This window comes from Ornithodoros turicata, chromosome 5 (genome assembly GCF_037126465.1).
Source record: "Ornithodoros turicata isolate Travis chromosome 5, ASM3712646v1, whole genome shotgun sequence".
Lineage (NCBI taxonomy): Eukaryota > Metazoa > Arthropoda > Arachnida > Ixodida > Argasidae > Ornithodoros > Ornithodoros turicata.
In genome coordinates, this window is record NC_088205.1 from 33,077,647 (window position 1) to 33,095,816 (window position 18,170).

The following is an 18,170-nucleotide window of genomic DNA, read 5'->3' on the forward strand; positions in this document are numbered from 1 at the left end:
TGCATCTTCCTGGGCAAGCAAATCAAGCTTCCAAGGCGATAGAGCTTCCTCCATATGCCATATGGCACGGTGCCCTTTCCAGAGTCAGATCTGAAATATTGTACCTTGTTAATGCACTGGGACATCCAACATATAACTCCAGGTACCCTCTCAATGCTACTATTTTGGAATGTCACTCATAGCATTTCAAAGGCGAGCTACGTGCTTGATATTTGTGCCTTTACATGCTGGGTAACATGTACCATACTCCGCTGTATAGCTGTAAGGCACATGGAGGTATAACTGCTCCATGGAACCTCCCCTCCCTCGTGTGACCTCCGTTTAGTTTAGAAGACAAACATGATGGATGCATTTTTAACAGGAAACACTTAACAGTAATCTAGGAACACAAAGCTCGTTCACAAGTAGCGGTGATCACTGTAGTGTGCAGCAAGTCGTTAAAAGTATCAATCAGAACCAGTAACGGCAGCACAGTACGAACTACTGAGTGACGTATAACAGAGGCACTAGGGGCTGTATTAAAAGTACCACGCACAATCAGCGTCGTTTTTGTTGCTGGAGGTAACAGCTGTTTGTGCACGACCTCCTGTCAGCTTTGGATCGGAAAGTGACTTGTGTCTAGCTGCCAATGTTGACATCACTAACTTTGACGATGTTGGTCTTAAATTAGGAGAGCGGATTTCAAAATTTCACCTCATACCGATCGTTAACGTTTAACTCACTGGCGGGTTTATTGCTTCACTCACTTCACTCACCTGTTCCTCACAACGTTCTTTTCGCTTAATTTGCGCAATTTCGACTTGAAAACTATTGAAAACTTGAAAACAGCGTCCAGCAAAAACTGTTTTTGGGTTGTTTCTCGAAAGGCTCATTCACAGCTGCTCCGCGGTAGACCGGCTTTAAACTACCCCCACCCCTAGTTTAAATCAGTCCTATGCAAATACATGGGAGTTAGACCATCGATAGGTCTCCGGGTTTACTTCGTGTGAACGGCGAACGAAGTGAGACGTTGAGGGCAAATATTGATTGGAGTGCAACAACATTCGCCTTACACACACTTCTAGTAGCTTTACAAGTCAAAACTTACCTGGATTTCGCCGAAAATTTTCCGGCGAAGCGTAGATTAGGCCTATGCGTTGTGCACACAAACTCCATGGAGGCCTCCATGGAGGCCGCCATGGGCCTCACGGTAGCCGGGTTAGTGTAGGTCTCGGCCTCAGGTCAGGTCATCAGGGTCATGGGCCTCAGGTAGCCGGCAGCGGGGTGGTTGTTCGTGATTGGCGGACGAAGTATTCACGTGATCAACTTAAACCAGACGTCACTAAACCAGGCTAAGTGGGACTGGTGAATACGGGCACGACCGGATCGCTCCCCGATGCTGATCTGATCACTTCACAATAATCAGTCACATGACCGGGGTGCAGCAACAGATTTCTCTTCCCAGACTGTCAGGCGCCGAGTGATGCAACCACGTAACCGACAGTTTCGAATCTGGCCAATGATGTTCGTCTATCATCCAGCCGTGTTTGCACTGTCGGAGTCCCCGTCGCTCTCGCTGCGAGAAACGAATATATCCGGCCGTGCTCCCGAAACTTTCGAGGAATTCCAACATTTTTAAGCGATTCATCGAGTGATAAGTGCTATTTCTTTTTGTGGTATTCCTCGCATTGATAAACGTTACTCATAGATGCTTTTCAACATGAGTGACACCATTCTAGAAGGCTTCTCTCGAAACTTAGCATCTCAGCATCTCATAGTTCCGATTTCAGTGATCCATTGTGGTTTATGCGTTGCTTTTAGGATAATGGACTCCGTTTTGGTGAAAATATGTTTCAGTAAAGTGTGGAATCGTATGTATTGTGTATTTGACATCAAACGAAATATAACCATTTCTCAGGACGACTGCGTGCGTACAAAACTAGAATGCTGGAGGACTTCAGCTCAAGGTTCGTTTTTGTAGTCATTCTAAATAAAAAGAAAAGAAAAAAAAGGAACCTCCGAAGTGAATAAATTATCCCGCTTTAATCCGTTTGCGGTGATCGACGCATGATATGTCAATTTGTTTGAAACTGTGAGTGAATGAAAGCTATCCTGATCTTTCATTCAGAATGTCATGCTGGACCACTGTTAGGTGTACTGGGGTAGCCAGTTTGACTTCGTCGAAACTCACATCCCCATTTTTTTCTTTATTCACATCACATCACCACCACCAGAGCGTGCTTAAAGAAATCAATGCCTTGATGAAGGTATCACCGAAGTGCCCACCACCAGATCTCTGCCTGAGAGCCAGTGATGACGGTCAAGATTTTTCTAACGGATCTTGTCATGTCATGCTGAAAACTGTAAGTTTAGCTATTTGGTCTGTATTCAATAACGTGTGCATCTTGTGGTGTGGTGTACTTTTCTCAGTGTAACCCTGACCTCAAGCTGTCTTCCACTTTCAGAATCCACCCCGTACTTCGGTTACAACACTATGAACCTATCGCGCTGTGATGCTTGCTTGAAAGGAATACAATCTGGTATGATGTGTTGTTTTTCTTTTAAAAGGACTTCAGGTATCCATAATAAGAGGCCTTCGTAGCAAGAAAGCCATAAGAAAAGGCATCTTCTTGATACATTAATATTTCTCCTAAAGACAAGGGTACGAGTCACACTACATGTGCCATGCTGCACTCTCAGAAAAAAGGGTGGAGCAATTAGACCTTTTAGGAGGTAATAGTTGTCGCATATGTTGGGCCTAAAAGGTGCAAAGTTCTACCTGCTACCTCACTCTCTGCCACGAATAATAGGGTTACCGCTTCTGATTCGGTGAGTGAGGGGGGCATACACCTCTTTGTCGTAATTTGGATGGATGATAATTTCTTTTACCACCTTTTTACACCCCTTATCAGACGCTATGTTGGCTTAGGAGGTAACTAAGGAAGTTACCACCTTCTCACACCTTTTTTCTTAGATTGTGGTTCCCAAATTGTGTGTATGTTGCCCTCGTATTAGCAAAGGTGCGCAAATATTTCTTCTATTTTCTTCAAGAAGGTATAGAATGATCATGACACATGTGATACGGATTCTCAAGTTGTTCACGTGTTCCATGTTGTTGGGCGTAACTCGTTACCAGTAACTCGATACTGTAACTAGGCTACTCGGTTTAGCTATTTTCAGTAACTTTCTGCATAGCTCTTTGCTTTTGAGCTCCAGTAACTTCTTGAGGAGCTCGTTCCTTTCCCTTTTTCTTTTGTTTCGGGGGTGGGGGGTTAAGTTCGTCAAAGTAACTTGAAGAAAGTTCAAAGTTCCTTTTGTTCGATTCTGGTCTACAAACATCGCAGGCTGAGTCCTCCCCCCATGACTTGAGATGAAAGATGGCACGTGCACGGCGCGACTAACTCCCGTTGTTACACGGTGAATGTTACAAATTATGTTTTAGCCGAGCATTAGGAAGCTCAGGTATCGCGCATCTTAACGATAAGCAGTGTATTCATAATGATAGAGGGCATTCAGTATCAGGATTAAAACTTGGCACGGTTCTAAGATATGTATGTAGGGGATAACTCGTAGAGCATAAACTTGCTTTGTGCTCCTTTTTCGTGTGCCTTATTACGAGATCACAATCATCAAATCCCTCCCTGAAGAAACCTATAAATGTAGGCTTCTTTTGTCGTAGTAGATATTGATAGCAGATATTGATATCATTTTTGTATATCAAGACTATTTTGAAACGTCTTGAATCGCCCATTGTGACAGCAAGGTCTGAATTAACCATATAGACAGGTCAAGAGCTGAAAAGTATATATATTGAGTAGAAAATAACTTGAAGGTAACCTGTTACATTTCTAAAGTAGCTTACGAACTTCACGTCAATTTTCATTGCGTTTTATTACGTGTAACTGCGTTTGAAATTTAGTTACGGACCGGTTTCACGTCTGTTCAGGCAGGGAGGTCCCATCGACCTCCTGGGTCTTCAGCATTTTTTATATTTATAAGCTCATCGTACATTATGATCACCATTTTTGCCGAATAGTTTTGCAAAAAAATCGAGAAATTCCGGCCCTGAATTCAGATATTTCAGTTTTGTTGGGGTTAGGAGGTACCCGTAAGTGTGCATTAGCTGCACCTCGGGAAATCGTTGGGGTACGATACAGGCTGCCGATAACGGACCATTAACATCCCCGTGTTGAAAACCGTACGCCGGACCATGGTTGGGAGCCGACCAGGTCGGGTCGGTCGCCGCCGGCGCACCGACGTTGGGTCGTCGCGCTGTGCTGCCTGCGTATGCGTTAGCATTAGCTAACATCATTAAAAACATTAAAAACACAACACACAGGTGAAGAAGTACACCTGCGATATATAATAGTCAGAAGGACTTTTGTCTATCAAATCGAGAACTGTAAACCACTGGGATTGCGGGTGACACCCCGTCTGCGACGAGAGGAATTTGAACAGCGATGCTGTGTACCGTCGAAAAAAAGGCCGGGACCCAACCGGAGGATCGTTACGATCTCCTATTCGGCGCGCGCTATGCATAGGGAATACAGGCCAACCAAGATCACAGCATCTCACGGAATGTCTTCGCCGGGCCTAACAGGAAAGCAACTGAAAGTGCGCAGGCACGAAGACATCCCTGAAGACTGCGTCCCGACAGTGCAGAAAAGCGTGCTTTATAGGGTGTCCTCCTTAGGGCACATCTTACAATTAAAGTTCTCAAAAGGAACCCAAAACCCACGATCACGCAGGACGAACCAGGAGAGTGCCAGTGTACAAGGGAAGAAGAAATCCTTAACCTTACACTTTGACATTTTTTCCACTTTGACATTCCTAGCCCTTTAACTGTTTGCTCGACAATTTTGTTGATGATGTTCAAAACCGGCGTTCTCTGAGGAGGAGAGAGATTGAAGAGTGCCGACACCTACATATTACTTCTGAAACAATGTTCTGTTGTTTGACTAAGTATCGTGACGATAGGTGTCACGGCTGGCATCTAAAAAGGAAGACGACGATCGCGCGCCAAAAGTTCCGGCGCCTAGGAGAACGAGCGTCTTTGTACAGGACATTTCCGCCGACAGAGATCAGGCAATGCATCCAAGCTTTTTTTGGTAATAATATGGCCCTTCTAGAATGTACAGAAAAAAAAAATCATCTCTCTTGTTTTATTGGGCTCTCTGCTAACACGCATTTCCGAACTCTACAAAATTGTCGAGGTGCCAGTTCAGGGGTAATACAGTGAGTGAGAATTACATAGCTTCGGTGGAAGGGGGGGGGGGGGGGGGCTTCATGTTGTTATTAGCTCTTTCTAAGGGTTGGTGGTATTGATTACCAGTCTATCAGAGTACTTCGGACCGGTTGAGCTCACTGACATCCGATTTGTATAAATTTTCACAATTTCCACAAATTTGTGGAAATTTCTAAACGGAGTGTTGCAGCGACCTGGCGCTTGCATTTTTACACTTTTATGACTTGTTGAGGCTTCATAAATCCATTAAAAAATTATTTGACCATGCGTTCTATTTGCGCCAGTTGAAGGGTTCTAATGCTAACGTATTAAAAGTTAGCTGAGGCAGCGACCAAGGCCGTTGCAGTCCTAGCCTCCTGCTGACAAGTTCACGAGGCGTATGAAAGGTTACGAGCAATTCGTCGCAGAGTTGAAAGGAAATTCCGCCGATCTCGTCATCAGGATGACTACCGCGAAGCATGCTGCTTGCAGAGCGTAATTCGGCGTCATTTACAAAAATTGTCTCGTCAACAATGGCGCTCTTTTTGCACCACCCTCTCTCCTTTTACACCCACGACACGCCTGTGGCAGACAATTAGGACCCTTGGATCAACCAACAATACGCAATCACACACTTTCCCCAACAACAAAAGGCTGTCCTATGGACATCCGATGTACATCAGAAGTTGGATGCTGGGATATCCTGAGGATAAGGAGTTTCGTCCTTTATATGTACGCTCACAGGTCTAAGTGAGAGAAAGTAGGAGTCCTCTTTGTCGTCCGACAGACATCCAGCACAACCACACACGGCTGTCCTACCCTTACGATTTTCAATTGACCCTCTTTTCTCGTCTCCTTTCAATTGGCCGTCAATTGACTAAAGTCAACGTATGCCAGCGAAATGTCAACCCAGGCGAAAATCTGAACTGGTCCCAGAATGGTTCCAGTTGAATGTGGATGGTCCCAGCTGGATTCCCAAGTGGGGTGGCTGGTTCCACTTTGGTGACATCAGTGGTACCACTCTGGTCTCAGATGGTTCAGGAAGTTCCAGCTGGAGCCTCACAGGTACCATTTTGTTCCCAGAATGGTCGCTGAGACTCCAAGTTGGGCAGCTTCCCCCTTTGAGATTTCATCTTGTCCACACTTGCCATGTTTTGTTTGATCTATTACTCTGATCTATTTTAGCACAGGTATGCTCTTTTTATTGCTGTTTATCCAGGTGCGCGCGTCTGCGATCAAATATATGCTGTATCCCTGTAACTCCAATTCGTCATTCTCATCAATCATCATTCAATTCTCATCTGAGGTGAATATCATAACATATTAAGTACCAGAGAAATGTAAAAAAATACTACTCAACAACAACAAAAATTAAGCTAAATACTAGAAGAAAGACAACAACAAAAAAGGAAAGGTAATTGCAGAGGCTGATGCAATGTGAAGTCGGAAGACGCCACGGCAATTCAAACTTCAAACGGCGAGAGCCGAGAGAGAGAGGAGAGGGCGAGAGCGGTAGTTGGCAGTTGGAAGGGTTGGAAGTTGGAACTTGTGCTTGTACCAAGGGCCCGAAACTCGCCAGTTCCTTTGCGGGATAAAGTGAGGCGCTTCATGTGTTTCACGTCATCGGACGTGAGAAAACGTCATAAATTAAACGTCATGGGGACATCCGGTGGCTAGTGATTACTGATTAGTTCCCATGAGGATGAATTCGTTTTCTGAGCGATGATTGGCCGTTTTCAAATTTGTTCGCGAGCGCTCGAACAGGCGACAGCGCGGCGGCTGTGCCGGTTGGAACCGGCGTTCACGGAGTCGCCGGCGTCTGTTTCAGACGGCTCGTGTTGTGTAGCGGTTGTGTTGGACTATGAATTCTGATTTTTCCTGTTTAAAAACGCAAGCTGTATCATGTGAGTGTCCTCGAACAGTCACAGCTGCCAGGGAAGATGCCTGCGCAACATTTGTGCTCTGCTTCTTGGTGTAGAAACTATTCGAGCGTCCGAACGCCCCGTACCCGATACCTGGTCAACGACTGCCGAGAGGTAAGTCATTTGTCGTCGCTTGTTGCCGTACAACACCGCATTCACTTCGTGTATTGTGAATAAGTTGCTTAACAGTTACCGGAATACGCGGTGACCGAGACAGACAGCGTATCTTTGCAGATACGATGGTAGACTATATTTCTTTTCGTGAAACAATGTCATCTAAATGTTATGATTAAATACCCGTTCACGTCGTACTGTATAAAGGTATGACGCTACTGTAAGTCTGATTCTTGGTGATTTCGCTCGACAAATTTCGTCAGACGCGTTGACTGAGTAGCTGTTCTGTACGTAGCGCCAAAGCCAAGATTGTCAGGCTAATCGGTCTGAATATATCATTGTGAAGTAGCGCAATAAAAGGTATTTTTTGTACTAAGGTCGCCCATCACACCCCATGGCTGCGAGCTTCTCGCAACCCTACCACCGTTCTTATTTTTCGCGTTCAATAGCACCTTTATTCTTTCTATTTGCATTGCAACTTTCACATGCATAACCGTATATCTGATACCAATTTTTTTCATCTTGCAGCCACTGAGCTCCAGTTCCCAGTAGCAGTCCTTGCCAGAGACAGTCCGACATTATCAGGCTTCTTCAAGGAAATTCTGGAGCAATATTAATATCATCCTGTGTACGTCTTGCTTGTATAACCGTATGTCGCACAATAAAATACTTCATGTCACAAAAACAACCTAGGCTCCGTCGTATTCCTGTAACTCCCACTGCATTCCGACAAACGCGAACCAAAAAAACAGTGCATGGAAGAAAAAAAGTCCTCAGTCATTGGTCGAGCTCCGGAGGTCACGTGAGTTTTCAGCTACAATAGATTTCTACTACAGCTTCGTGCCCCTGCTTGTACCTTGTACCACTTGTACGTTGTACGCGTCGCAGCAAGTTGGTTTTGCTTCAGTAGCCGTCACAAGGATGGTGTATCTTCTGTGCAGTATGTACGTGTGTTTCAGTGCGCTTTGTAAGACAATGCGATGACAATGGTTCCTGTGCAACACATTGTCGATTTCCCGGAAGAGTTTTGACGCCAAGAAGACGTAAACGGCGTAGGGGCAAGAACGCACTGTGAAACGCCAATCGGACTGCACGTCGCGAATGTTTCCAGGTATGAGTGATGACCGTGATGTTTTGATTACTATCAATTAGATGTTTCATTTTAGAAACTTCGGAGGAACTTGAAGAGAAACAGGATAAGATGATTCTGAACGTACGGTGAAGACGAATGCGGTGTATGTCGCGACCTGCATGGAAAACAGGAGTGCCGTGTCATCTTCTCTAAGAAAATACAAGATGTGAGGTGGCCAACGAACGAAAACTCCCAGTGGTCCGTGAGTGCATCGCACAGTCAGGCATATGCTTTGTCTAGACACAGTGAGTGATCGGACTTATACTACGTGGTATGTACATGTAGAGATGTATTGATTTTTTCTTTCTGCTCAGTGTATGCTTTTCGCAGAATAAAAGGTAATTACTTGAGCAATATGTGCATTTCTACGCATTATTTTCGGTCATGCATTCAGTGGTCCCAGCTGCTAAGAGGCCGGATCCCGGACCACTTAGCAGAGGGGACCACTGGATCAATTCCACTGGTTCCACTTCAAGTGGGACCATCGTGAAGCTGGTTCCACTTTCAACTGGTCCCAGTCACTAAGTGGTCCCACACTCAAAGTGGGACCTGTCCAATAAACCACTTTGAAGTGGTCCCACTCCAGATTTTTGCCTGGGAATTTACATTTAATCTATGGGTGATTGATTCTTATCTCTTTCTTATTGATAATTGGCCGGTGTCTTTATATTGACTGGCGATTGACTATTTTCGAATGAGGTTTGGCACTGTATTCACTGACTCTTACGTGCCTTTTTATGGACTGGTGATTGACTATTTTCAATTGAGAATAGGCACTGTGTTTATTGACTCTGACTGTGTTCCGCGGTGCCTGCGAAAGCTGCAGGTGCCCCCTGAAACAACTGGTACGACATCCCTGCGAACGCCAGGAGCCACAGTGTACAGGACGTATTGAATGGTTACTTGTACCCACTAATACGCGAGATACAATGTACCTCCCGAGTTCCCTTACAGAAAATACAGAAAAATGACCTCCAGGATTAGCAAAAAAAGAAAATGAAAGGAAGAAAATGCTCCAAGGACATCAAACATGAAACACAAAAAAATACTGGCTTGCACGTACCGTTAAATTGCATCCAGTACATCATCGTTTGCCGAAAAGGAAAGCATACACGATTCACTAATCCCAACTCACACATATGGAGCACACGTTGCACGGACACACAACTCCTCCTATGCACTAGGCAGTCCTCCAAACGCCGAACATACAATCCTCGAAACTTCAACAGGCTGGCACTGCAAAGCTCAATCAAGATCACCCTTACTGATGAACACGACAGTTCCTCAAATGAAATGGCCGACGAACAATTGTCCAAGCAGGTGGCACCCAGACACGCTTCGGTGTGAGAAGCAGTTGCAATTTTGCACGCGTATACGTGACCGTTGAGACAGGAAACAACCTGTAAATAAACCGCTGCTCCATTTCATTGACCATATTCATTATATTGCCACGAATCATCATCGCGAAACTTCCAGGGCAGGCACGAAACGGTACATCTCATCCCGGCGCATGCTGAAGAAGAAGCAAGAAGCTTCCAGACACATCGCCTGCTCTCTGGCAAACGCAGTGCTGTTTCTAGACTTTTCGGCACGACGCTTAAATACTTGTGCGCTCCAAGCTGGAGTATTCATTCTTTGGACTCAGTTGTGTTCAGAAAGCTATCAGTTTTGTGTTTTGCTACCAAGTGGTCCAATAAACCGTTCGCTGTTTATTCGACGACTCGCCGACCCATTTCGCTTCGTGACATTTCTGGTGGAGATGCGGGGCATTCCTTGTCCAACGGCCTGGAAGACCAACTACGACAAAGCAGACGACAGCTTGGTCTGCCTGCAGAACTCGGTCCATTAGAACCCCCTAAACGCAAGAAGAAGATGACTGCGGAGACCAGTACCCAAGTGGCGCAACCTGTTGCCACGCCCATAGCCCCTGCACGGTCGCCGAAGACATTCAGCGGGGAGTATTACGACGACGTGGACGATTGGGTCGACCACTGTGAGCGGATCGCCAAGTTCAACAACTGGAGTGACGACCAGAAGCTCGTCAACGTCTATTTCTCCCTGGAAGGCACCGCGAAGACATGGTTCGAGAACCGGGAGACTTCGCTCACGTCCTGGGACGTCTTCAAAAGCAAACTCCGCGAGGCGTTCGCTTTTCAACAACGAGCTGAACGCGCTGAACATCTGCTCCAGAGACGGATCCAGCTGCCAAACGAAAGCGTTACAGGCTTCGTCGAAGATGTGTTGCGGCTCTTCCGGCGAGCTGACCCCAATGCATCCGAGGAGAAGAAGGTTCAGCGACTCATGAGGGGCGTAAAAGAATAAATTTTTCGCGCCCTGTCCCGGGATCCACTCGCCACGACCGACGCTTTTCTGGACGAAGCCGTCCGCATTGAGAGGACCCTGCTCTCTCGCGCTACCGTCAACGAACGACACCAGGGCTACGAGGCTTTCTCCACGACCGCTGGGCTCGACGTCGGATCGCTCAGACAGCTGTTTCGAGAGGTGGTACGCGAAGAAGTACGAGCTCTCCTCTGTCCTGAGAAGGCTCAAGACCCTTTGTCTTCGATCGGTGCGATCATCAAGGACGAGGTTCAGCAGGCAATCCAGACATCGCCAACCGCCAACCCCGACGCCGAAGTGCCGAGACCAACCTACGCCGCCGCTGTGAGACAGGTGCCACCTACTCGTCCGTCGTACTACGGAAACCGTTGGACGCCTCCTCGGCCTGTCCAACCTACTCCGAGCGTCCCGCCACACTCTCAGCCGTTTCGCAAAACGGACGTTTGGCGGACTCCCGACTTCAGACCGCTCTGCTACCACTGCGGAGAGGCCAACCACGTCTATCGCCGATGTCCCTACCGACGACTTGGCCTTCGCGGTTTTTCACCCGACGCCCCCCGCCCCCAGCGCGGTAGTCGCCCCGCCGCAATTGAAGACTATCTACGGCAGCAGAATGCTTCTGCTGGCTCGCGACGCGACCTGTCCCCGAGCGTCCCCCACCGCAGCAGGTCGCCAGGAAGAGCACGTTCACCGTCACCGGCAAGACGACCTGTGTGGCGCAGCCCTAACCGGGAAAACTGAAGACTGCAGCTCCGGGAGGTGAAGCTGCGGACCGACGACAAGTTAGAATTCCTCCAACTCGACGAACAGCAACGCAGCACCAACACGACGCTCGAAAAATTACCAATAACCTGAAAATACTCATCGACGGCCATGAGATGATTGCGTTAATCGATACCGGAGCCGACGACTCTGTTATAAGTGGTAGGTTGGCTAAGAAGCTTCGCAAGGTGCAAACCAAGTGGGATGAGCCTAACATCGGCACTGCAGGTGGACACATCGTAACACCGACTGGCCGATGCACGGCAGTCATACAAGTGCGTGACATCCAGTACGTCGTCAGCTTTGCCGTAATACTCGGGATGTAATACTCGGAATGGACTTTCTAGTCGAAAACGAAGCAATCATCGACTTCACAAATGGAGTTATCTCTTTTAAAACGCCGGAAACAGCAGAAGACAAGTGGTGGGCACGAATAACCCCGGAGAAACGCGCAAACACGGACGTAACCGCCGTGACGACTCAACACGTCAACCTGCCTCCCTTGTCGTCAGTCCTTGTGACCGCTACGTACGAGAGAGCACCGACTGGCTGTTTGTTGGCTGAAGGCAACACGCAACTTCTCCTCGAACGAGGAATTGGGATAGCAAGAGGAATTGTGCCCGTAAGAAACGGAATATTCGAACTCCTGGTCACAAATTTTCGCCCGGAGCCACAACACCTGGCGAACGGCACGAAGATAGCCGTCATCGTAGACCAATACTCCACCACGGATATTTGCCTGATGGACACTGCTCGCATCGCGGTCACCACGGAACACGAGGCCGAACATTTCGACGTAAACCCTCAACTCAATAGAACTCAAAAGCAAACCCTTCTCCAGATGCTCAACGATTTCAGTGACTGCTTCGCTGCATCGTCGAAAGTAAGACAAACGCCCATTGCGAAGCACCGCATCATCGTCGACGAAAAGGCCCGTCCAATTCTCCGCATGCCGTATACCGGGTCTCCTGCAAAGAGAGAGAAACGATCCGAACGCAAGTAGAAGAGATGCTAAGAGATGACATTATCCAGCCGTCGACCAGTCCGTGGGCATCGCCGGTGGTACTAGTGAAGAAGAAGGACGGAACACTCAGGTTCTGCGTCGACTACCGGAAACTCAATGAGATAACGAAGAAGGACGTCTACCCGTTACCGCGCATCGACGACACGCTCGATCGCCTTCAAAACGCAAATTTTTCTCTTCCATGGACCTCAAGACGGGGTACTGGCAAATTGAAGTCGACGAACGGGACCGTGAGAAGACTGCCTTCGTCATTCCGGATGGACTTTACGAATTCAAGGTTATGCCTTTCGGCCTTTGCACAGCACCAGCGACGTTTCAGCGTGTTATGGATACAGTTCTCGCCGGGTTGAAGTGGCAAACCTGCCTGGTGTACCTCGACGATGTTGTCGTCTTCGCAAGAACATTCGAAGAACATGTTGAACGGCTAAAGCAAGTCCTCGAGGCTACCAGAACTGCAGGGCTGACGTTGAAGCCTCAGAAGTGTCGATTCGGCTGCGAGGAACTCAGATTTATCGGCCATCTCGTGAGCAGCGACGGCGTACGCCCCGACCCCGAGAAGACGGCAGCCATCGAAAATTACCGTGTTCCTTCTAACGTGAAAGACGTTCGAAGCTTTCTTGGCCTTTGCGCCTACTACCGACGGTTCATTCCGAACTTTTCAAGAATTGCGTCACCCCTGAATGCCCTCACGAAGGACGGATCCACGTTTATCTGGAGTGAAGCCCAGCAACAGGCGTTTGATGAATTGAAGACGCGTCTACAGGCCGCACCCGTGCTTGCCCACTTCGATCCAAACGCCGAAACAGAAATACACACTGACGCAAGCAACGATGGTCTAGGAGCCGTGCTCGTTCAACTTCACGACGGCGTCGAACGTGTCATCGCTTACGCAAGCAGAACGCTAACCAAGGCAGAGAAGAACTATTCGACGACCGAAAAGGAGTGCCCTGCACTCATATGGGCCATCACAAAATTGCGCCTCTACCTGTGCGGACGGCTGTTCAAGGTGGTAACAGACCACCTTTCTCTGTGCTGGCTGGCTGGTTTAAGGGACCCCTCAGGACGCCTAGCGAGATGGAGCCTCCGATTACAGGAGTATGACGTAACCGTCACTTACAAGTCAGGAAGAAACCACAACGACGCCGACTGCCTGTCCCGAGCACCACTCCAGCGACAGGACAACAGCCTCGAGGACGACGACGCCTTCCTCGGTCTAATGAGCGCGACTACCATGTCTACCAAGCAGTATAACGACCCCGAATTGAAGACTATCTGCAGGGCCGCGCCGACAATATTCCTCCCATCTTCAGAAGATCACTCCCAAGTTTTTCCCTACGTAATGGTGTCCTCTACAAAGAAAACCACGCACCACAAGGCGCTACGTGGCTTCTAGTTGTGCCTGGGGACATGCGCATCGAGATTCTTGAATCCTGCCACGACGAACCGTCATCAGGTCATTTGGGATACAGCCGGACACTGGCCCGTATAAGGGAAAAGTACTACTGGCCAAAACTGGCCAAGACCGTACACCACTACGTAAGGACGTGCCGGGAATGCCAACGACAAAAACGCCGCCGGTACGACCTTCTGGGTACCTTCAGCCAATCGCACCGCCGTCGGCACTGTTCGAGCAGATTGGGATGGATCTACTCGGGCCCTTCCCACGTTCGTCTTCCGGAAATCGTTGGATAATCGTCGCCACCGACTACCTGACACGCTATGCTGAGACTAAGGCACTTCCACAGGGCACAGCAACAGAAGTAGCGAAGTTCTTCATCGAGAACATCTTACTAGGGCACGGAGCTCCGACCGCCTTAATCACCGAAAGGGGAACGGCATTTACAAGCAGGCTAACACAAGAAATCCTTCGACTCGGCCACACCGCTCACCGGAGGACAACGGCGTACCATCCGCAGACGAACGGGCTCACCGAACGCCTAAACAAAACCCTTGCCGACATGATTTCGATGTACGTCGACGTCGAGCACAAGACATGGGACGAAATACTGCCTTACGTCACGTTCGCCTATAACACGTCTGTCCAGGAAACAACGGGATTCACACCGTTCCGCCTTGCACACGGCCATGACGCATCAACTATGTTGGACGCGATGCTACCCCACGAACCCAGTGATGTGGAAAACGACGCTCTGGACTTCACACAGCGAGCAGAAGAAGCCCGCCAGCTGGCCAGACTACGGATTGGTCAACAACAACGCGTCGATGAAAGAAGATACAATTTGCGCCGACGAGACGTACGCTTCAGTCCAGGCGACTTGGTATGGGTTTGGACGCCGATTCGACGACGAGGCCTGAGCTAGAAGCTACTGAAGCGGTACTTCGGTCCCTACAAAGTACTTCGACGCATTGGAGACCTGGATTACGAAGTGGTACCTGAGGGCAGCGTTCCCTCTCGACGACCCCCGAGGACTGAAATAGTTCACGTCGCTTGACTCAAGCCGTACTACAGCAGGTAGCGCTGAAGACTGGCTGGAAGGAAACAACATGAAAAAAAAAGGAAAAGGAGAAGAAACGGCATCGAGACGATGCCCCGTCTACGGAGGGGGCAATGCCACGAATCATCATCGCGAAACTTCCAGGGCAGGCACGAAACGGTACATCTCATCCCGGCGCGTGCTGAAGAAAAAGCAAGAAGCTTCCAGACACATCGCCTGCTCTCTGGCAAACGCACGTGCTGTTTCTAGACTTTTCGGCGCGACGCTTAAATGCTTGTGCGCTCCAAGCTGGAGCATTCATTCTTTGGACTCAGTTGTGTTCAGAGAGCTATCACTCTTGTGTTTTGCTACGAAGTAGTCTAATAAACCGTTCGCTGTTTATTCGACGACTCGCCGACCCATTTCGCTTCGTGACAATATTGCGCGCATTTCGGGTCAAACACCGAGGATTCAATGCATTTTGTTCCTTTTGCACTCAGTTTTCAAATGCGTAACGCCTTCAGTTGTACACATGTTCACTGTTTACGTTCTCCCTCTTTTTCTTTTTTTTTCTGTTCTTCCTTCCTCTTATTTCTATACCAGTTCTGCATACATCATACCCTAGCAGCACAATGTACTGAAAGTCGAGTGCAATAGGGGTGGACGGTATGTGTCATATCAATGTTCTTCAGTTTCACGAGCCTCTTCAAGGCCTTCCACCTACCCGTCCACCCCTATTGCACCCGACTTTCAGTACATTGTGCTGCTTGGGTAGTATCCTGCCAGAGTGTGTGATTCTTCAGCTTTAGTTTTGTGTTCTTCATTTTTCTTTTCCTTTTCTTTCCTTCTTTTTGTTTTGTCTTGCGTTCCTCTTTTCTTTGCCTTTTTTGTCTTCCCCTTTCACTTGTTTTTTGGAATAACAAGCCGACATCCATCTGGCTTACCTTTCTTTTTTTTTCTTAATAAATATATCCCCCACAATCACGTGCTTCACGGGCTTTTTACTATGGACGTCACGGGGAGAGCCCTTAGGTGGATCTCTGACTTCTTGCGAGACAGGTCCGTATACGTGAAAACCTCAGAAGGCGAAACCCTTCATCACGGTACAGCAGCTGGTGTCCCACAGGGAAGCGTCCTTAGCCCGCTCCTGTTCAACGTTGTCATGGCCGCACTACCCTCTCTCCTGCCACGGGGCGTCAATGTTAGCTTGTACGCTGATGATACTTGTATCTTGTCTTCTGGAAAGCAGTGGCCAGCACTACAACGCCGCCCGCAAAGCGCGCTGGACATTTTAGCCTCCTTCCTGGCAGAGAGAGGTATGGACCTGTCCCATGAAAAGACTGTGTTTTTGCCTTTCACACGCCGCCATTTGAGAAACCTTCAGCTCTACATAAGTGGACACCCAGTGAGGCGCGTTACGCACCACCAGTTCCTTGGTCTCATCCTCGATCGCAGCTTATTGTGGAGAGCAAAAGTTAGCTGCTTGAAAGACAGAGGAGAGTCCCGACTGAATGTTCTGCGCTACCTCTGTGGTACCCGGTGGGGGCTCACTTCTAGGGCTCTTTTCGGTCTTCACCGGTCCCTTGTACGTCAAGTATTGACTTACCACCTTCCAGTACTGCATCATGTCTGCCCACATCTGAGCAACTGCTCGAGACCATTCTTGCGAAGAGCATCAAGACGTGCCTCGGCGTCCACAAGTCCACATCAACTGCTCTAGTCTTCGCGGAAGCCAAGGAACCACCTGTACCCATCATGAGGCTCGATCAGTCTCTTAGCCACTATCTAAGGCTGGCAATTCGCCACCATCGACACCCCTTAGTCCGCGCTTTGATTCGTCGTCCAGCGTCTGGGTACAGCCAAGCCGTTCTTGCCCACCGAAGCATCATCCCTAAGCACAAATCTCTGCCGAAGCACCCTGACCCACTATGGGCCCTGCCCACACCCCCTGTCCGTGTCGAGGTACCTGGAGTGTCCTCGAAGAAAACTGCTTCGACGGTTGTTCTACTGCAGCTCACCTTGGCCGTGCTTGACAGCGATAGAGGGAAGATTCAGGTTTTCACCGACGCATCAACGACGCGTTCCGGCTCTGCTTGCGCCTATGTGATCCCGCAGTTGTCAGCTGAAGGATGTGCAAGACTCTCACACCGCACGCCGGCGGCGGCGGCGGAACTGCACGTGATTTGTATGGCGCTTGTCTTCATTGCATCCTCTCCATCCCCAGCTCAGTGGTCCATCTACACCGACTCCAAAGCCGCCTTACAAGTCCTTCTCTACTCTACAGGATCGGGATGTCTGTCCCCAATGGTGCATGACGTCCTTGAAGTGTACACCTCTGCCGTATCACGGGGACATGACATCCAGTTGCAGTGGGTCCCTGGTCATTGCGGTGTCCCCGGAAATGAGGCTGCGGATGCAGCTGCCAGGCGTGCCCATCTAGCGCGTGGCGTTCGCACGAACCCCGTCTACTTCACAAGAGGGGATTCAAAGAGCACGATGAACGCAGTAGTGAAACGTCTGAGCGGGGAACACTGGCGTCGATGCGTTCCAGTTAACTCACTGCTGCACAAAGTGGATCAAGACCTGCAGTTTTTAATGCCCCCAGCGCTCCCCCGGGCAGTTACCTCTATCATTCACCGGCTACGTCTCAATGTGCCATATACCGGCCGCCTCCTCTTTAATCTTGGGAAGGTTTCCACACCGAATTGTTCTGAGTGCGGGGTATTGGAGGACACAGAGCCTGTTATGGAAGCCTGCCCTCGATACAGAGAGCCTCGTCTTTCCCTTGAGGCGGCACTAGCCCGCCTCGACAATAGCCCTTTCTCCGTTGGGAAGGTTCGAGGCTGCTGGCCTGCCCAACACCAGGTGTCGGCATTGCGCGCTCTTGTGGACTTCCTTACCGCTTCGGACTTGCTTGACACTCTGTGAAAACTTCGGTGACATTGTGTTCGCACTATATCTGACATTGTGCAGTGAGTGTTTCTCGGCGTCGAACGTCTCCCCCTTCCCTTTCCCCCGTTTTCCTTCGGAAAAAGGAAATCGATTGTCAATTAAAAGCAAATTGAACGATAGAGGAAAGATTGCACATTAAAAATGTGCTTCATTTACGGGTATCTGACCTGCCGTCGAGGAGCTATGAGCGCTAAAATATACAATTTTTGTCATATCTGCTGACTTCAGCATTTTTTCTTGAGCGTCCCTTTAAAGTGTGACCGTTTCCACTCCGTACACGTATACT

General features: G+C 48.8%; 1 protein-coding gene across 1 annotated transcript; it reads left to right on the forward strand.

Annotated features, from left to right (window-relative positions):
- Positions 1-16,687: 16,687 nt before the first annotated feature.
- On the forward strand, positions 16,688-17,860 carry LOC135395687 (uncharacterized). The gene has a single exon (XM_064626784.1). It carries the CDS (start codon positions 16,688-16,690, stop codon positions 17,858-17,860), a length of 1,173 nt encoding a protein of 390 aa, XP_064482854.1.
- The last annotated feature ends 310 nt before the right edge of the window (positions 17,861-18,170 follow it).